This window comes from Carlito syrichta, unplaced genomic scaffold, assembly GCF_000164805.1.
Source record: "Carlito syrichta isolate Samal-C Ts95f unplaced genomic scaffold, Tarsius_syrichta-2.0.1 Scaffold274072, whole genome shotgun sequence".
Taxonomy (NCBI): Eukaryota; Metazoa; Chordata; class Mammalia; order Primates; family Tarsiidae; genus Carlito; species Carlito syrichta.
In genome coordinates, this window is record NW_007218168.1 from 404,188 (window position 1) to 426,026 (window position 21,839).

Sequence of the window (21,839 nt, forward strand, 5' to 3'; positions counted from 1 at the left end):
CTGGTCAGGTAGATATCAAACTACTTGACTTAAAAATATACCATGAAGCTATAGTAACCCAAGCAGTATAGCACCTGTATAAAAATAAACACATAGCTCACTAAAACAGAATAGAGAACACAGAAATAAATCCATGTACTTATAGCCAACTGATTTTTAATAAAGATGCCAAGAATTCACATTGAGGAAAGGGTAGTCTTTCCAATAAACAGTGCTGGGAATGTGGAATATCCACATATAGAAAAATGAAACTAGACCACTTTCTCTCTCTATATACAAAATCAACAAAAACAGGCAAATGGGACTATATTAAACTAAAAAGCTCTACATAGCAAAGGAAACAATCAATAGAGTGAAGAGAGCTTGTTGAATGGAAGAAAATATTTGCAAACCACTTAGCTGATAAAAAACTAATATTCAGAATACACAAAGAATCCAAGCAACTGAACAGCAAAAAACAAAACAAAACAAAAATAATTCAATTTAAAAGTGGGCAAAGGATCTAAATATACATTTATCAAAAAAGATATGCAAATCACCAGCAGGTATATAAAAAAATGTTCAAAATCACTAATCATTAGGGAATGCAAACCAAAATCACAATGAGATATTGTTTGAGTTCAGTTATGATGACTATTATAAAAAAGACAACAAAATAACAAATGGTGGAAAAAAATAACAAATGTGAAGAAATGGGAACTCTTATACACTGTTAGTGGGAATGTAAATTAGTACAGCCATTATGAAAAATAGTATGGAGAGTTCTCAAAAAATTAAAAATAGAACTACCATCTGATCCCACTATTGGGTATATAGCCAAAGGAAATAAAATCAACATGTCACTCCTATGTTTATTACAGCACTATTCACAAAAGCTAAGATATGGAATCAACTTAAGTATCCATGATAAGATGAGTAGATAAAGAGAATGTTGTAAATATAAGCAACAGAATACTATTCAACCATAGAAAAAAACCCTTTCAATTGCAGAAACATGGATGAACCTAGAGAACTTTGTTAAGTGAAATAAGCCAGGCACAGAAAGACAAATACCATATGTTCTCAGTCATATGTGGGAGCTAAAAAAGTTGATCTCATGGAGGTAATTTCCATTAGATAGCTATTTTCCCCAAATATGGGGGCAAAAATAGCTGGAAAGAGGTTTACAATGTTCAAGGAGAGTGGCAAAAGCACACCAAGGTGACTGTTGCCAGAAGCTGGAGGCTGGGGGGATGGGTGTAGGAAGGAGGGGAGATAGAAACTTGTCAATAGGAATAAAGTTAAGTTAGATAGGAGGGATAAGTTTTGGTGTTTTATTACATTAGGATGACTATAGTTAATATATCATATAGTTATATATAGTTATATATATATGTTATAGCATATATGTGTGTGTTTATATATATGTGTGTGTGTGTGTATTTGAATTGGAGTCTCACTTTGTCACACAGGCTGGAGTGCAGTGGCACACTCACAGCCACCACAGCCTTGATCTACTGGACTCTGATGATCCTTCTGTCTCAACCTTTCAAGTAGCTGGAATCATAGGCATGTACCAACACGTCCAGCTAACTTTTTGATTTATTGTAGAGATGAGGTCTTGCTAAATTGCCCAGGTTGGTGTCGAATTCCTAGGCTCAGGTAATCCTCTCACCTCGGCCTTCCAAAATGCTGGGATTACAGGCGTGAGCCACCACACCCAGTCTTATATTGTATATTTCAAAATAGCTAGAAGGGAGAACATGGGATGTTCTCACCACAAAGAAATGATAAATGAGGTGACAAATTTGCTAAATACCCTTATTTGATCATTACACAATGTATACATCATTAAAACATTCCACAGATAAGTGTAATTGTGTCAATTAAACATAAAATAAAACAACAAAAAAAGAAAAACCTAGGTAGCCTGAAAATTTCCATTAGATAGCTATTTTTCCCAAATATGAGGGCAAAAATAGCTGGAAAGAAGTTTACAATGTTCAAGGAGAGTGGCAAAAGCACACCAAGGAGACTGAAAGATGGATAGAAATCCTCTGACACCTCATGTAAGGCTAAAACTTAATAAAGATGTCAAGTAAATAGGACTGCAGATCCATGTGGCCCTATCAGAACAGGGACACACATCAAAAGACTTCCTGGGAAAGAACACTTGTTGGCAAATTTTATCCAATTCTCTGTTGGACATTGCTTCATTCAATAAAGATTGAAAATCTGCTAGACAGTCATCTCAGTCAACACACATGGTGAGATCAGGGTTAGGCTTTGTTTTTCTGTTTGTTAGTTTGTTTTTTGGACTACTTGTATAAACAAAAGAAAGTGAAGTATGTTTGAATAATTAGAAGATATTTAGTGTGGCCAGAAATAGAGAGTGGTGGGGAGACGTGATGAATCTTGACAAATCGGTGGATCCAGCTGCTTGAGAACCTTGAGTCACATGAAAGGTTTTTGGTTGGATTGTATTTTAATCAACGTGAAGCTACTAAATAATTTTTATTTGAGTTTATTAAAAATTTTTCAAAGTAATACATGCACAAGGTAAAAAATTAAATAGTACAGAAGGACTTAAAATGAAAAACACAGTTTCCAAACCATCCTTTTTAATCCATCTCATTCCCTAGAGGAAATGCTTTTAACAATATCTATATTTAGATCACTGGTAACTAACTTCCTAACTTTAAATAATATGTTTGAACAATAGTTTCTTGATTTATTAACTTTAGACAATTTTTAATAATTCCCCATTACAAAAGATAGGATTTAACGTACACTATCACCACTTTCCTTTGTCCATCTTTCTCCAAATGTTTGATGATGTCATTTTAATGCCGCTATTGGTTTAATTTATAGCTTTGAACAGTACACTAATCTTCTAGTTCTTGTTCCATTAACTGAAGATCTTATTTTTTCCTCCCCACTTTGAATATGTCAGTAGCCCCCACACATCTTTCAACTTCTCTTCCCTCAACAAATTCTCAAGCTTTTCCTTGTCAACATTACTTTCAACTTCAGCTCTGAATAAAATATTAAGCCTTTCATGCCTTTTCAATAGGCTGTTCTGAACACTGAATATCAATAAACGACATACACATTGTTTTGACTATGCAAACACTTCTTACTGAAAGCCAAGCAGAAGTTTCGGATATTTTCTTCCCTACACATCCAATATCCTGGTGCCTGTGCTACTGGGAAGGAAATGAACCTACCACTAATGTCAAATTGAGTCCTTTCTTATACTCCATGAGTAACTCAGAACCATGTCCATAATTAGACCTGGATTTTTTTGACATGTTTTTGTTTTTCTTTTTTCTTGACTGAAGAATGTTCTCAAATATTTCATCTCCTCAATGATATTAACTATGGCACAGAATGCATCATCTTCCCAGAGAGTCTGAGACTGTCTACTCTCATCTGACATGGGTCTACTGGATAACTGCCAATCTATCTAGAATGAGACATCCTTTTGAATAACTCTGGAGTGAGACATCCTTTAGAATAACTCTGGAGTGAGACATCCCAAGTAAGGTCTATTGTCTCCGGATGCCACCTTCCTCTTTTCTGGTTTTCATTCTCATTTTCCTGAACTTCCTCAAGTTACTTCCTTAGTAAGGGTACAAAGGATGCAGACTTTCTGAAATATCAGAAAATGATATTCTGCATATCAGAAAATATCTTCATTTTGACATTGCTCTTGACAGTTTGCTTGTTATGAAATTATGGGTCCAAAAATTTTCCATAAGTTATGTGACGATGTTGCTCCATTGGTCTCTGGCATTCAATGTTGCTGATAAAAAAAATCTGCTGCCAGTCTATTTCTCATCTTTTTTCTGTTGAGCTAATCATGATGTTCACATTTTTTTCTCCTTAGGTAATTTTACTATCTCCCTACTATCCTGAATATTCCAAAATTTCACAAGATTTGTGTGTAGATGTAGATTGTGTTAGGCCCTCTCAATTTGGACACTTTGTTCTTTTCTTTGATTTTTTTTTTTTAACCTATATTTTCTATGTTCTCTCATCCAGGAGTTCCTAAAATATGTTGATTGTCTATTTTCTTTCCTTTATCCATATTTTCTATTTCTTTTTGCTCTACATCTAGAGAGAGTCTCTTAATTTTATTTTTCAGTTTGTCTACTGAATTCTTTTGGTAATTTTATTTTACTTTCAAAGAGCTCTTCTTATTCTCAAGAGGTTTTTTTGTAGCATTCTGTTTTTATATTACAAAAAGATACATCTCAAATCTTTCTGGCAATATAGTTAGAATTTTACCTTATTTTTTCCACATTGATTTTGTTTCCTCAGAGTTTGTCATATTTTCAAGTGCCCTAATTCTACCTGGTGATGTTTCTTATGCTTCTCCCCTTTCTTCCTTTCTCCTCCATCTATGTCTGGGAATTCCTAGCTTGCCATTCACAATTAAGAATCAACATAACTACTGCCTTTTACAGGTGTTGATGTGGGTTTCTTCTGTTGTTGTGTACATGAATATGTTTTTCCAGTAAGCCTCTTCTATCCCTGGAAGCATTGGGCACTTGAGTAGAGGTCTGAATTGTCAGTATAGAATTAGCCGATAGTCTGGGGGCCACTTATTTTCACAAAAACAGAGATTTTATTCTGGAGCACCAACTCTTACCTTTCTTCAGGCAGTTTATTCAATTCCTGTATAAAACAACAGCAACAACAACAACAATAATAACAACAACAACAACACATTTTAAACTGGTGCTGACAGTAGGCTGCCTCTGTTCTGTGCACAAGAGTGAGGGTAGAGTAGGATTGAGTTCAATTTTACAACTGGCACAATTCTTTAGTAGATAAATATACAGATGCTCAGGTCTCTTTGGGGTTATGTTGTTCAGATCAGTTTATATTTTGTCTGAAAAGTGCCTTCACTCTTTCATTCATTACCATGATTCATCCACTTTCTTTCTTCCAGAAATGTGTTGAGATCTTCTCCACTTATAACCAAATCCCTTCAATTCTCTTTGCTGAGATGTGTCAATTCCCTTTTGTATTTCTTGGCTTCAATTTCAGTGGGGCCTGGGGAGGGAGGGAGGGGAAGTAAACTTATATGTTCAGTCCATCATCTTAAATTGGAAATCCCACTGGAAGCTTTTGGACAGGGGAGTAACATGGATTACTTTATATTTTAAAAGGTCCCCAGACTGTACTGCTAAAAACGGCTTAAAGAGGGCAAGAATGGATGCAACTATTATCCTAAAAGATTGAGAATATAATTTCCTCTCTGAGAACATGCAGTGTCTGAGATCCTTGGGAGTTAGGCACTTTAGCAAAATAGCCCATAATTAAAAATCCAACAAAGAATGCTTTCTTCGTACCTTAGAGAGAGTGACTAAAACCTGAGTAACTCAGAACGTAAAACTCTTGGCTGATGCTAAAGGTTCACCCCAGCTCTACCTATTGGAAGCACTTTGGGAGCCTATCTTAAATTCCTCCCTTGAACTGCCATAAAAAGTTTTGGGGATAAACAAAGGAACTCTTTGTTCTAATAAAATAAGATGAAGGACATAAGCAGAAAATGTTCTGTCAAGTAGGGACATAAAGATCCTTCTGTTTGCTGGTTGGCTTCTCTATTTATTCATTTATTTGGTCATTCAAAGCACTGCAGTTATGGACACTAATTCTGTAATAAGAATGTTCGGTGGGTTCAAATCTCAGATCTACCACTTATTAGCAATATAGTGGTAGATAATTTAATCTTCATAAAATTCAGTTCTCTCTTTCATAAAACGGGACTGGTAATAATTAAATGAAATAATCGATTCAAAGGAACAAAAGCTGGCATATACTCAATACCCCATAATTGATTCCAATTATTTAAAATGTTGAACCAAAATTCAACATCTAATATTTAAGACACATAGACAATGGATATCCATGAAATCAGGGGAAATAATTCTGGAGTGAGAAATGAGATAAAGGATTACAAAGAAAATCTTTATATAGGTTAAACCTTATTGTCTACACAGTCATTCAATTACCAGTTAAGCTAATAAAATGGTTTATGAAAAAACAAACTTAATTTTTAAAATGAGCTAAAGGAAAATTGGCTAGATGTACATAACAGCAATCCTAGGGATCAGACTCTAGTTAAAACTACACAGAAATGGGAGATTCTGAATAAAATTTGAAGAAAATTTAGGACAATCTTTGAATCTGTGGTAATGAAATGGAATCTGGGTCAGCTCTATCCAATTATCTTGTTCCAAAGTAAAGTTCTCTCTGATGAGTGAACTTTGTCTGCCAAACTGATGAGTAACTCATGAAGTGAATGTATCCTGAATCTATGTCACTACAGAAATAGAAACACTATCATGAAGCTGGATGCCTACTGTCTGCTAAGGACAAGCATCATCATAAAATTGTTCTGATTTTTTCAAGACTTCCACTCTTGATTTAATCAAAAGAATAATTTGATTTGAAAGAATTGGATAAAGAGATCAAACCTTAAGTAGCTTTAAAAACTCCAACTGTGGATTTAGAGCTATTTATTTATTGAAACAGGGTCTCACTCTGTCACCCAGGCTAGAGTGCAGTGGCCCAATCATGGCTCACTACAGCCTCAATCTCTTGGGCTCAGGTGATCTTTCTGCCTCAGCCTCCTGGATAGCTGATGCTACAGGTGCACACCACCACACCAGGCATATTTTTTGTAAAGATAAGATCTCACTATGTTGTCTAGGTTGGTCAATCAACTCTCCTACTTTGGCCTCCCAAAGTGCTGGGATTACAGGCGTGAGCCACCTGTTCAGCCTAGAGTTCTTCCTTTAGATTAATAAAGTAACATGCCAGAATCCTTTCAAAGGTTGATGTATAAAGTGTAAGATGGGATAGGATTAATTACTACTGCCTCTGTAAATACCATCTAAGAGTAAAGCCCAGTTCTAAAATTATATTGAATTAGTTCGACAATAAAAATGTCAGGTGACATTTCCCCAGCACCTACTAATTGCCAGAAACGATTCTCATCACTTTTAGAGTACTGTAGAACTTAACTCTCACTATAAACCTACAAAATAGATTTCATTTTATAGATAAGAAAACTGAGACAGGAAGAAGTTAAGGAACGTGCCAAGGTTATACAACTAATAGGTCAAAGAACCAAGATTTAGATGTAGGGAGTCTACTTGTAGAAATGATAGTCTCAACTTCTAAGCTCTGGGGAAAGGATAGAAAGCTCATTAACCCATGGATCAGCATAAAATAGAACATCCCCTTCCTTAGATGGCATGCACTGTATAGGATGAAAACCTCTTCATAATTAACAGTCTGAACATTCATGACAACTCCTTGAGGCAGGAATTTTTAATCCTCATTTCACACACAGGATATGGGAGTACAAAGATGAAATGACTTTCCCAAGAGCTAATCTTAGTTCTGGGCTCTTCTCATCTTACCAGACTTCTTGTCAAGTGCTGTGAAAATTACTCAAGACACAAAATACATGAGTCCTCAGGGAGCTGTCTGGGTCTCATGGTAAATTTGTGTTCCAGTTGAGTTCCATGATCAGGATTTTGGAATAAATGATCAAAAATAAAAGCCCAGGGAGAGGCCTCAGGATGTCAAGATGAGACCCACCAATATTGGGCTACAGTTCACGATAGTAAATCGAGAGTTAGTATAGAAACAGGTGCCAATGTGCTGAGAAATGGGTCAGTGCAAGGTCAGGAGGGAATCTGATAGCTGACAGCAGAGGAAAAAGACTCATAAACAGAAGGCCTTGTTCCTGAAATATAGCTTCCACTTTTGGCTATGTTCTTAACCTACTTCCTAGGGATGGAAGTCAGTAATAAGTACAGGGGCAACGAACTAAGAGGACAAGGCCAGACCCTAGGAGGCAGAGACAGAGAAGTGAATCCCTATCTCTGCCTACTTCCCCAAACCTCTCTACCTGCCACCTCGATGGGCACTTCTTACATCTGTGTGAGGAGGTATAATTTCATAATATTTTCCTTCCATTCAGGCAGATAGGCCAGGCTGGTAGCCACCTCCTTCTGAACAGGCCAGGCCCAGGCCTCAAAGAACGGAGCCAGGTTCTTCTGCACTTGGTGGGAGAACATCTTGACCCACAGATTCATTTTGTCGACATTATCTGTAGGCAAATTGGTCTGGTTCCTATATTCAGTGAAGAGACGGATAAATGGCTCCCAACCAAAGGCCTCCTGTAGCTGGAAAGAAAAAGAAAAATCAGGATGAGATATTTAATTACAGAAAGAGGGCCAAACAAACACCATAATAAGTGCATTTAATTTATTTAACCCCTTATCCATCAACTTCGTGTTTCTCACTGACTGCTCCTCTATTTTGCCTACTGACCTCATGCCCTGTCATCTCACATTCTAATCTTAAGGGCCTCTGGGATAGCATGGTGTTTGGCACAAGATGGGACCTCAATCAGTGACAGCTGTAGCAATAAGTGCAATGATTAATATCAATATTTTCTACTAATATCATTATGCATAGATCCACTAGATCATGAAATTAGTGATATGTTATTACACAAGAATCTAAAACTGGCTGGAATAGAAAAAAAATCTCTTCTATTTCATAGTTGTAAAGTTAAATCCCAACAACTGAGAAACTCCCACCCCTATACTGACCTGATGAAATCCTCAGTAATCATAGGTCTGTGTCAATTTGCAAGGCTACTAAAGTGACCTTTGAGAAAAAAAGTGAGTCAGGAAGAAGTAGAAGATCATAGTCTAGGTAACAAGAATTAAGAGTAAGTTATAATTTTCAGGCTGTGCACGGTTGCTCACACCTATAATCCCAGCATTTTGGGAGACAGAAGTGAGAGCATTTTCTGAGACTAGGGTTCAAGACCATCCTGGTCAACTTGGCGAGACCTCATCTCTATAATAAATAAAAAAATAGGCTGTTGTAGTGGCACCGCCTATAGGTCCAGCTACTCAGAAGGCTGAGATGGAAGGACCGCCTGAGCCCAGCAGGCTGAGGCTGCGGTGGCTGTGAGCATGCCACTGCATTCCAGCCTGGGTGAAAGAGCGAGACTCTGACTCAAATAAAAACAAAGAGTAAGTTATAATTTCTGAAAAAGCCAGCTGTTCTGAGGCCATTGGAAATTCCTCCTGATAGCCAAGGTTACAGTGTTAAGAGGCACTTGAGAAGTTCCTTAGACTACCCTCAAATTTATTTCACCAAAAACTTTTGTTCTTGGGGCAAAGCAGCCATGACAAAGTAGAGCCTCCCTGACTGCTTCACACTGCTCTCTTGGCAGTGAGAATAAACAGAGAGGAACTCGAGCAGGTGAATGAACCAGAATAGAACATGGCTGGCCTGGGACTGAGTTCCGGAATTCAAGGTGATGAAACTTTCCATGGTGTGCTAGGAACTGCACAAGGTGTTGGGAGGGAACTGGGGCATGACACAGTAGGTCAAAGGCAAAGGTAAACTCCATGTTCGGGTCAGTGAGGAATCTTGGATTGCCTACATAAGGTGGAATCTGAGGAACAGCCAAGTCATAACGAAAGACGGTATACTCACTTAAGGGAAAAGAAAGGTCATATCCCATGTATTGCATGTGTGCGGAAGAGGGAGGGCGCTATTTGGTGTTAGATGGATATCAAGTAAGAGAGTGTGGTTTCAGCCCCAGGCATGTCGGGCTTTAAAGTCAGCCAGAGAGAATAAGTGTGTTTACAGCACTACATTTGCCTCTACCATTTTAACCTTTCTCAGTGCTTTCTATTTACTCTCATGTATCTGTATAAGGTGGAGAGTGAGGCTGAGGCTATCAAGTTCACTTTAGGGTTATGCAAAGCAATGTACTAAGGCATCCTCAAGTGCGACTGTCACATCTGGCTTTTGTCAGGGTCACCCATGGCCTGGTGTGGAAGATAGATATAATGGGAAGTCTCCTGAGTCTCTAGAACATCATCTTGACAATGTTGTCCTGGTAGTGCATGCAGTAGGGGCTCCTGTCACCCTCCATTTTTTCCAATACCTGTAAATATGTTTCCAGTGCAGTCCACGCATTCCAGTTTTTCAAATTGGGACCCTTGCTCAGGTATATTCTGACTCTCTTCTCCCGAACTGGAGGCCACAGAGCAATATTGGCACGGCCTCGAGGAATACCCAAGACTGTCTCATGTACATACACACACCACAGGTTGCAGGTGGCCTCGGTAGTGTGTGGTGGGAACTCCCACTCCTGCCGCTGTTGGTTGCGGCCCAGCTCGTGGACAGGGCCCCACAGTCCCTTGGTTCTGATGAGCTTCTCACTGATGAGCTCCTGTACCGACTCCAGATGGCACATGATGGGGTACCCTGCATGCATCCAGCCTGGAAAATGCAGGAAGTAGGAAGAGAGGGTGAGGGTCCTCTCCACCCAACTCATCTTATTAGTCTATGTATTTTGTGTCTTTCAAAATGCCCAGTAGCCCAGGGTGACTTCCAATACCCCATAATGCTCAGAAGAGCAATCCAAACCAAGAACCTCCTAGGTGCTCCTTCCTATTCTCTCATTCTGTAAGAAGACCTTTATCTCCACTCTGACTTGAAATAGTGTGGCTATAAGAGTGGATACAGTTTACAAAGAGCCATTTATGTTGCCCCTCAATTTTTCGAATTTTATGAGGATGCCTTATCCAGGTGAATCTTTGTCATTATACCCTTTTCGCAAAATTCAAAACTCTTTGAGGGTGGCTCCCCGCTCATTACTTAGATATGGAGTTGTCCACACTGTCATCTATCAAAGCCCAGAAAATGAGGGTCTAGAGAAATTTCCGTGGTTTGTTAATGTCTATACACCTCATTTTTAAAGCTCCTTGACCCATAGACAAAGATCTCTTTATTCAGTGTCTTCTCAACATTGTAAAATTCCTTCTCCCAACAACTCTGACCTCTGCCATTTTTATTCACTCCTTGAAGTCCCTGATGGACACCTGTGAAAGTGCAAGTGATAGCTCTTAATGTCTTTGATGACCTCTCTTGACGTGCTTAAATTGTTATTTATTTTTTATATACATTTTTTTCCTTTCCATTTAAATAGTAAGGGTTGCATCTATATGTCTTGCTATCAAATTATGTAAGTAACCACTGGCAGGCCACTGCATGGTTACTGAAACAAAAGAAGGTACTTGGAGGTATGCATGGAGGGTTCACTCAGACCACTCACCAACAGAGATCTGCACGTCAGCAACGATCCTCTGAGGCAGACGCAAAGGGAAGGGCTCGGCTCCCAGCCTTGCCACTGCTTGCATCACCTCATCCCAGAGGCGGAGCAGTGGCTCAGGATTCTCTAGAGTACGAAGATTTGAGGTGGGCACTGTCAGGATGATGTTGTCCGTGGCCAACTCTCCCCAGGGACCTGGATTCTCCTGGATACGCCTCTTCCACTCCTCTAGGGTTGTCTCCCCTAGGGAGAAGTAATCAGGCTTGAAACACACTTTTCTAAGTCCCCAGGAAAAGAACATAAAAATCATGAACAACCACGTCTCATCCCCTCTGTCCTACTTCTATGAAGTTCCCAAGGACACGGTTTGGTCTTTATCTTCGATGTCCCAAAGCTGAATCTAAGGAAGTTGACCCTTCTTGTTCCACCTGTTTGTGTCTCCCTCCTGCTACACCAAAGCCCTGATCACATTCTTACCCTAGTTCTTCTCCTTTCCTCAGGTGCACCCCAGGGTTTCCACTCACCCAGCTTGTAGTATGGAGCATGCACAGCTCCCTTCACGGTGACAGGCACGGAGCCCAGTTTGCTGTTCTGAGGGACGATGATATAGAGGAGTCCACTCCAGAGGCATGTGATCGCTTTTGTGGGTTTGTCCAAGCAGCACCGGTTAATCACAAGCGGGCCTCGGAAAAGCTTGCTGGCCCTGGTCAGGTCATCTGTATGGCAGCCAATCTGTATCTGAAGTATAGAGATACCTCTACAAAATCACCATGGGACATATGTGGGTGGAACAAGAGAGCTGAGCAGGTAAGGATTCAGGAAGGGTCATTAAGTCATGACCCCAAGCAAGCTTGGCCTTCCTATCATGGATTAACCGTATGTGGTAAATCTGTGAAATTGTAGCCTTCCTTGAGGTCATTTGTAAATATTCTCCCAAGGGATTCAAACAGCTCTGCAATAGGTCATATTGAGACTGTAATATGAGGAGCACCATGTGTGACCCACAAAGCCAATTCTGAAAAGAACTGACTTCCACAAAATGGTGTCTCTGACAGAAAAGAATGCACTTGGAGGTGGCATGCACGGAGGGTTCACTCAGACTTAGTTGCCTATTCCATGGTGGTGATTCTAGCATTTGGAATAAGAAAGAGGAGACCCTGCCTTTTGCTGATTAGAGAGAGGGCCCAGTGAGAGGCAACGCAATTTGGCTAAGGTAGTGGAGAGTTGACGCAATTTCTCCTTTTGCTCCAAGGTTCATATTTTTGAGCATGTACTTGGTAGAGTCTTGGGTTTTGTTTCCCTAGGTTTCTGCTAACCAAGTTTCAGGACAGATATAGGCTCAGAATAGATCTTAACCATTACAATGACCTTCAAGGGGGATAGAGCAGAAGTGCAAATTTAATTTACCAATAGGATGTGTGCATGTTAAAGTGACAGAGTGGAACATTGATGGACTGAGCAATCAATAACAGTTTTTGATGTCATGGGCAAGAATAGAGTCAGAAAGACCTTGTGCATGGAAATGTACATGAGGATGGAAAGTGAACTAAGACTTACTGCATTCTTACTGTGTGTTAAAGTACCTTCCAGTTGATGTCTCTCTTATTCCCCACTTGATGACATAAGTCTAAAGCACAACATTTAAGAGCCAGAGTGGGTTAGGTTTGAGGCTTGGGCCCTGAGATGTAGCAACTCCATACATTTGAATCAATCAATTAGCTTTTTTGTACCTTAACTGCATCATCTGTAAAATAGGTGTGAAAATACCTGTCCTGCATTGCCAAAAGGGTTTTATAAGAACCAAATGAGATACTGACTGTGTAGGCAACAGTCAGGTTTTGGGCTCCACGTTACATGGTGAGATGGGGCATGGCTTTACCTTCAGGTCAGCAGAGGCAGCAGCTTCAGGCAGTGAGACTTCTATAATTTGCCTTCCAGGTATGTAGAGTCCAGTACTCATCCAACAGTATCTGGTGCCTGCCAAAAGCATAGGAAGGGCAGATAGACTTTATCCCATCTCCATGACTGCATATCCACCAGGATTTCCAGAGACCCTTCATGAGCTCTGCACATCTCTTCCCCTTTCATGCTGACTCAACTCTCCCAAACAGTCTCTTAAATCCCAATCCCTATCTTCTTCAATGTACAGGGTTAAGGATAGAGACCACCCTCTGGAGAGGATCAGATCTCTGAAATGAACTTCTGAAGTCACCCTGTCTCTATTCCCCAGTTGATTCCCACAATAATGAGCTCTTACCCCTCATTCCTTACCTGGATTGGTGCAGTTGACCTCCACGGTGATAGGAGATTCCGAGGGGCGGAGGTAGGGGCTGCTATACATATCTTCAATTTCTGGGACTAACAGAGAGAGATCACTTCCAGAATGGGCCAGACCCGTGGCCAGGGAAAGCATGGCACCCCTGCAGCAGTCATTGATAACAGGATTCTCTCGGGTGGCTACTGGGAGCCGGTATCGACTTAGCAGCTTTCTCAGGAGTCGATGCACGGACATATAGGCAGGGATCTCTTCTGCAGGAATCTGTAGGAAAGCTGCACCATCTGGTCCCAGCTTTGCCAACCAGCCCTTTTCGACATTACCTCTCTTCCTGCCCATTATAACCTGGAACTCGGCCAGAGTGGAGCGGAAGTGATAGGTCCTTATCCCTGCTTTAGGAGTACGAAAAGGCCCTGGATTCAGGCTTTGACTTGTGATGCTGATGCCAAAGGGGTTGAGGAGGAGATTTCCTGGGAATCGAGCCAGAGGGGATACTCCTGGGTTCTTGAAGGCCCACCACCAGGCTTGGGCTCCAACAAATAGCCCGCCACCCTCTGCTACAAACTCCTGCAGCTCTTTGACTCCCACTTCACTCACAGGTTCAAAGCAATAGACACTGGCATCGCTGGTCAGATTGGGTTCAATGCTTGTGTCTATGCCCCCCACTGCGAGCAGGCTACTCAGGGTTCTCAGCTCTGTCTGCACCACAATCTTGCCTCTGCGGCCCCCATCTAGCCAGCGAACAGCATTGAGCAGAAAGGGGCCCAATTTACTAACGGTGAATAATACCTTATGGCCAGTCACAACCACCCTGCCTCGGCCATAGCGGGCAGCTGCTATAACACAGCCATGGTAGGAATCTAACCCTAGAGGAAAGGCTAAAGCCCCATGCACTAGCAGCTGGGATGGGAAACAATCCGAGTTACTGATGTCCAGCTCTGAAATCCCATGCAGGAGCTCCTCTCTGTCCTCGGAGAGGTCATCTTCACAACTGCAAAAGATACATGCATTTTCTATTAGAGGAATGGATCAAAGACGACTGGTATATAGCAAGCATTATAGATGTGTTGATTTTGCTAACATTGTTGCTTTTAGCTCTTACAGGAGAGCTGGGAGAAAAAAATGGGCAGATCTGACCTCACTGGGTATGGAGATTTGGAAGGATGACTGAGAGACTTGGCATTAATTCTGCTTTTCTCATTCCCAGAGCACAAATTCTCCAAAAGAAATTGCTAAGACAGTCCTGCTGTGTTTACTCAATACTGTAGCTTAGATATTCAGCCCTTGAAACAGCATATAGAAAGTGGAATGGGAAATCATGTGGGGTTTTTTGGTTTGTTTTTTGAGTCAGAGTCTCACTCTGTCACTCAGGCTGGAGCGCAGTGGCACACTCACAGTCACCACAGCCTCAATGTCTGCTAAGGGGATCCTTCCACCACTCTTCCAAGTAGCTGGAACTATAGCCACATGCCATCATGCCTGGTTTATTTATTTATTTATTTGATTTATTGTAGAGATGAGGTCTTGCCAAGTTGCCCAGGTTGATCTGTTTATTTATTTATTTGATTTATTGTGGAGATAAGGTCTTGTCAAGATGCCCAGGCTGGTCTGGCTTTCTTATTTATTTATTTATTTATTTGTTGTAGAGATGAGGTCTCATCAAATTGGGTTAGTCTGGCTTATTTATTTATTTATTTATTGCAGAGATGAGGTCTTGCCAAGTTGCCTAGGCTGGCCTCGCACTCTGGGCTCAGGCAAACCCATCACCTCTGCCTCTCAAAGTGCTAGAATTACAGGCATGAACCACCACGTCCAGCTATTGTTTTTTTTTCCCTTAAGAAGAGTCTTACCTATAAATTTCAAGGAGCTAATTTCCTACAAATAAGGTATACGGAAAGTTGAGTTAGTAGTGTTCGTGAAGAATCATTATTATCTCAAAAGGTGGGACAGGGAACTAACTGGTCTCAACTCTAGTGAGACTGGGTTAGTCAAACCCAGGAGGACTTAATGGTTTGTTTCTAGAATTTTATTTATATGTTGCCTACCCAACGGAGAGATGCATATCCATGCTATGAAGTTTTGCTCAGCACAGTAAGTTTACTGTCTGGAGGCAACCCAGTTCTAGAAAACCTGGACACCCATCAACTTGAAATGGGAGATGAAGTCCTGGACACCTAGTAGAGTTATTGAAGGTAAGGGGTGGAGTGATTGCTACAAAAGGGGAACCCAAAGAAACTGGAATTATCTTTTTGGAGTGTGGGCCCCTTACAGCAAACTCAGAATTTGTTCCTCTGGATCAAACAGTCAACCAAAGTTTCTGACTGGAAGTTTTGAAAAGGTTGCATCACAGTTTGCAGAAGAAACATCCTGAGTTATAGCAAACAAGTAACTGGATCTTCTACCATGGCAACACACCTGCCCACTCTGCGCTAAGTGAGTGTTCAGCAGTTTTTGACCAAAAATGGCATGACCCCCATGTCCCATCCTCCCTATTCACCTGATCTCACCCCAAGCAACTTTTTCTGTTTCCTTGGATGAAAAAAGTCCTCAAAGGGAAATGTTTTGCAGATGTGGAAGAGGTGAAACAAAAAATGACAGAAGCATTAAAATGTATCAAAATTGATGTGTTTAAGAACTGTTTTGAGTCGTGAAAAAAAGCATCTTGATAGGTATATTGCATCAAACAAAGAGTACTTTGAAGGTGACCAAAGTTAAACATGTAAGAATAAACACACAATTCTTAATAAATAAATTCCTGGGGTTTTTGGGGTTCACCCTTATATAAGCTTGAGATTTGAAGCTGATTCTACCACTTTTGTTGTGGCAACTGTATGGTCAGTTGTAAGAAAACAACAACAAAAAAGAAAAAAAACAGGGGTCAGGTAAAAAACATATTCACAGCATTTGTGCTGTACTATCTGTGGCTCACAGAGCTCTAACTAACCAATGAGAACACTGTGTGGTCCTCTTAGCAAGTACAACCTTTTCCTGAAGATAAAGAAAGGTACAACCTTATAGATGGTGATGACTCTCCAACTCTTTAAAGCACTAATCATTAAAATCATTCAACTAGCTCTTCTTGCTCTGATTCCAGGCTTACCAAATAACTTTTTGATTATAATATTGCTTCCCATGATCACTTGCCTAATGAGAGAAAGAATTCATTGATCAGACCAACCAGAATGTTCTAGTTTTGTGAAATGTATTTTTCTCAAGGAACATCTCAGACAGTCTATCTTTAATTTGGTGATTCTAAATTTTTAAAAATTGTTTTTATTTTAGTACTTTAAACATGGATACAAAATTAAATGGAAAATGTGTTTTAATTCTTATAATAAGGAGTTGTTTATAAATTTCATGCAAAAATTTTTTTATAAGGTCAGTGAAGAAGTAGTTTCTTGTGTTCTAAATAATTACATCAGCATCAAGATTTCTACACGAGCCTGTTGTAGCAAGATGAGAGACACTGAAGTTGCAAAACTGAGACTCAGACACTGAGCCTCTAGAACTTCATCTAGACAACAACACTATATGGTTTGCTGATCAGAGCTTAGCTAGGGAGGCATCTTCAGAGACATCTATCTGTTAGGCCCAACAGTCATGACTTATATATAGGAAGAACTAAATAATTGCTTCATACACTGGAAAAACAAGAATTGGATTTCACTTCTCTTTCTTGCCCTCTTCTGAAATGAAACAAAATTTATTAAAATAAAATAAATCCATAATAGCACTGAATTTTGAGAAGAGTGCAGTCGGCAAAATGGGACAGTTGGGCATTTATAGAAAGTATAAATCAAGTGGAATCAGGTTGATTAGAAGTCCATGAAACAGAAGAATCTGTAACCATATGCATGTGAAAGAGAAGATGGAGAAAACAAAAGACCAAGAGTTATCATTTATCCTGAGAAAATATACTACAGTAATCAGTAATACTCAATCTAGGATTTCAATATAATTTAAATTTTAAACAAATACGAATCACCAAATATTTCACAAAAACTAGCAGCATGTAAGAGAAGCAGTAAACTAAACCAACTCCTAAGGAAAAAGCAGCAATAGGTGGAGAAGAAAGTTCTAGATAAATTGTATATCATTGCAAAGTTTTGAGAAGATATATTTTCTGTCAAAAAAATGGGACAAACTGCTATAGTTAATGATTAGAATGAAAATGTAATTGTCAAACACATAATCCCAATTTTAATGGATGGGAGTAAAATAAGTCTTGATCTAGCTGAAGACTGTAAATAAGTAAACTGAAAAATTGAGCAAAGTGACTCTTCCAGAGAGAAGTGCTAAAGGTAAAAAAAAAAAAAGAATATTATCAAAAAAAAGTTAAGAGACAATGAAGGTTCGATCAGAAGATCTAACAACTAGCAACTAAGAGTTCCAAATAAGAAAAAAAAAAAAAAAGAAAGAAAGAAAGAAAAGAAAAGAAAAGAAAAAAACCAGAGAAAAAAGAAGAACCAAACACAAAATGAGAGGAACATTCCTTTGGGTTGGAAACATTTGAATTTTCAAAATGCAATGACTATCTGAACGCAAAGTAGGATAAAGGAAATAAAGTGAAGTATCTAGTCAATTACTGGTGAATTTATGAACTTCAAATAAAAGAAAAAATCTTGAGGGTTCCCAGGAAGAAAATAAAAATCACCTACAAAGTATTTTAGCTGCATAAGATTTTTCTCAGCACATGAGAACCCTGAAGATAATGTCAAAATGGCTTATGAAATTTACCATACATGAAACTTTCCCCAGAAAGTTACTTGAGGTTATGCTGTAGGCCTAAAAAAATAAAAATAAATATGATAGAGGAACAAATTGGCTATAAAAACCTGTAGTGGGTAAAGATACCAGTAAAATTCATAACTATTGCTGAAAACTGCTGATACATTTCCTATGATACTTGATGTAGTTGGTAAGAACTAATTACAAACTAATAGAGTCATACTGTTAAAAGCAAAGCAAACAAAGAAACAAAGCAAAATTAGGCAAAACCAAGTTGGAAGCAAAATACCAGATAATTTCAAAAACACCTAGGTGGTAAGGGATAGGCACAAAAAGTGGAATAATGGGACAAATAAAAGTTATTTATTGGAAGGAAATGTAGATTATAAATACTAGTTAATTCTCAATGCAGATTAAAAAATATGATTGTACTTAAACATTAAAGGTAACAAGCCAAACATATATATTTGTATATAATAAAGGTGGCATCTTAGTTACTAGAGAAAAGATCGATATTCTCATAAGTGTTGTTGGACCAACTGAATGGCCACTTGGAAAAAAAGATAAACTGGACTTATTCTTCATCTAATACACAAGAAAAAAATTCCAAATGCCATCAGAGATATAAATTTAAAAAATAAAATCACACAAATACTAGAAGCAGACAAGAATTATTATTATTTTTTAATAATCTGGGTGTTGCAAAAGGCTTGCTAACCATGACACAGAATCAGATGCAATAATAAAATGATTGACAAAATTAGCAGTATACATGTAAATGTTTTTGCAAAAATACTAAGCACACATCCAAAAGGCAAATGTAATATAAATTATAAGTGTAGGACTAATGTTCTTAATATGTAAAGAATTCTTAAAATGGAAAGAACACCAAAAACCCAGTAGAAAAATGGGCAAAATGCACAGACAGTTCACAAACAGAAAATAATAAGTGATTCTTAGACACAAAATAATAATTAAGTTTACTCATTGTAAGAAGAATGCAAATTAAAACTATATTTGAATATCCTTTCCCCGCTATCAGATAGGCAAAAACTCAAGAGCTGACAACTACTCTATTGGACATCAGTGAAATAATAAGCATTCTCTTATATTGCTGATGAGAGTGCCAAATAGTACAAACCAATAAAGAGAAAAATTGGGCAACTTCTAACAAAAGTATGCATACTTTTTTTCTTTGACCTAGCAATTCTACCACTAGAAAATTACCCAAAAGGTGCAACTCCAACAAAGTGAAAAAAAAATATGCACAAAGTTATTCATTTCAACATTATTTATAACAGCAAGATTTTAAAAGCAACAGAAATGCTTGCCATTAGAGATTGGTTTAATAAATGATGGCATATTCACAGAGTGGAGCCCAAAGCATTATAGGAAAAAATAAAGAAAGAAAATTTGGGCGCTGGTTATAGTGGCTTATGCCTGTAATCCCAGCACTTCTGGAGGTGGAGATGAAAGAACTGCCTGAGTCCAGGGGTTCAAGACTAGCCTGGGTAACTTGGTGAGACCTTGTCTCTACAATAAATAAAAAAATTAGCAGGCGTGGTATCATGTGCCTGCAGTCCCAGCTACTTGGGAAGCTGAGGACTACCTGAGCCCAGCAGGTTGAGGCTGTATTGGCCATGAGCATGCCACTGCACTCCAGTTTGGGTGACAGTAATAACTACTAAGATATATTGATTAGAAGAAACAAAACCACTGCACAAAAACCACTGCACCACAAAAATAGCAATAAATACAAAATGGATGAAAGATCTAAAAGTAAGACCTGAAACCATAAAACTTTTAGAAGAAAATGTAGAGGAAAAGTTTGCTATTGGCCTTGGCAAATAATTTTTTGGATAACACACCGAAAGCTCAGGCAGCAAAAGCAAAAAAAAAAAAAAAAAAAGACAAATAGGACTGCATTAAACTAAAATGTTTCTGCACAGTTCAAGAAACAATCAAAGTGAAAAGGCAACCTATGTATTGGGAGGAAAAAAATGCAAGCCATATATCTGATAAGAGATTATTATCCAAAATATATAAGTAACTTACGCAAAACAATCCAAATATCTCACTTAAAACAACTGGCAAACTGCCAGAATAGACATTTTCCCAAAGAAGACATACAAATGGTTTACAAGAATATGAAAAGATACTCAATGTTAGTAATTGCCAGGGAAATGGAAATCAAAACCACAGTGAGAAAACACCTCACACTTGTTAGAATGGCCATTATCAAAAATCAAGAAATAAATGTTGATGAGCATGTGGAGAAAAAAAAATTCTTGCACATGTAAATTGGTATAGCCATGTGGAGGCCCCTCAAAAAATTAACATAGAACTACCAAATGCCCAGCAATATGTCTGTTGGGTACATACCCAAAGAAAATGAAAGTAGTATCTCCTACAGATATCTGTCCTCCCATGTTCATTGGCACATCATTCACAATAGCCAAGATATGGAAATAATCTTAAGTGTCCATCAATAGATGAACAGACAAAGAACTTGTGAGCTAGATCAATGATAGATAGATAGATACAGAAACAATGGAATATTATTCAGTTCTAATACAGAAGGAGATAAACTGCCATTTGGGACAGCAGGGTGAACATTACGCTAAGTGAAGTAAGTTAGTCACAGAAAGACAAACATTCTGTGATCTCACTGATATGTGGAACCTTAAAAATTAAAAAAAAATCAAATAAATAGAGAGTAGAACCTATGATGTTTATCAGGAATGGGAAGGGGAATAAATGGGGAGAAATAGGTCAAAGGATACAAGTTTGCGTGAGAAAGGATAAATAAGCCTGGATACCTAATGTACAGCATGAGGACTACAGTTAATAATGTACTGTACACTGAAGTTTTGCTAAGAGAGTAGATTACCCCTATTCCACACAGAAAAAAGTAACCATGGGAGGTAATGATTGTGTAAATTTGTTTGACTATAGCATGCATATGTGTAAATTTGTATGCTATCTGTATGCCTATCAAAACATCATGTTGTACACCTTAAATATATACAATAAAAATAAATTTAAAAAATGGTAAGTTGGTTGATTTAAACATAATAAAAGAAGAAAAAAACAAGGTTCAAAAATTATTGATAGTATGCTTCTTTTAATTTGTGAAATATTAGGAATATATTCACACACATACTGGAAAAAAATATAAAGAATAGAAAAAACTATTAAAATTGTGTAACTACTGGGGTGAGTGGGAACAGATTATAAGCAGTAAGAAAGAGAATGAAACTTCTCTGATTATATCCATTTAAATTGAAATTTTATACATGCAATTTAAAAAAACCACTTTCATCAAAATGGGATAAAATTCACCATTTTAAATGTACAACTTGATGAGCTTTTGCTAAATTTAACACCCAAGTAACCACCACCACAATAAAAAGCAACCTATCACCCCAGAAAGCTACCTTTCGCCTTATTATGATCAATTCAAACTACCCCCTTTGCCTCACAGCCACAGGAACCACTGATATGCTTTCAATTTATACACATTACATTTGTCTTTTCTGAAGTTTCATATAAACGTTATCATAAAGTACATACTCTTTACAGTATAACTTTTTGAGAACTACCCATGTTGTTGAGCCTGTCAGTAACTCATCCTCTTTCACTGCTGGGCATTATGCCATTCTGCCACATTTTGTTTATCCATTTGTC

The 21,839-nt window shown here is 38.4% G+C and overlaps 1 protein-coding gene across 3 annotated transcripts in view; it reads right to left on the bottom strand.

The window, feature by feature from the left end:
• Nucleotides 1-2,935: 2,935 nt before the first annotated feature.
• TCAF1 (TRPM8 channel associated factor 1) overlaps nucleotides 2,936-21,839 on the bottom strand; it is a 56,506-nt gene continuing 37,602 nt past the window's right edge. For 2 of the 3 annotated variants that reach the window (XM_008052391.1, XM_021709695.1), the window contains exons 3-9: nucleotides 13,421-14,415; nucleotides 13,029-13,126; nucleotides 11,674-11,887; nucleotides 11,153-11,392; nucleotides 9,980-10,317; nucleotides 7,939-8,189; nucleotides 4,613-5,040 (exon numbers count right to left, since the gene is read on the bottom strand). In XM_008052391.1, coding sequence (XP_008050582.1) covers nucleotides 5,031-5,040; nucleotides 7,939-8,189; nucleotides 9,980-10,317; nucleotides 11,153-11,392; nucleotides 11,674-11,887; nucleotides 13,029-13,126; nucleotides 13,421-14,415 — 2,146 coding nt within the window. In that variant the 3' untranslated portion in view covers nucleotides 4,613-5,030. Of the gene's footprint in view, nucleotides 5,041-7,938; nucleotides 8,190-9,979; nucleotides 10,318-11,152; nucleotides 11,393-11,673; nucleotides 11,888-13,028; nucleotides 13,127-13,420; nucleotides 14,416-21,839 lie in introns of all 3 variants that reach the window. The other variant, XM_021709696.1, reaches the window with a different exon arrangement.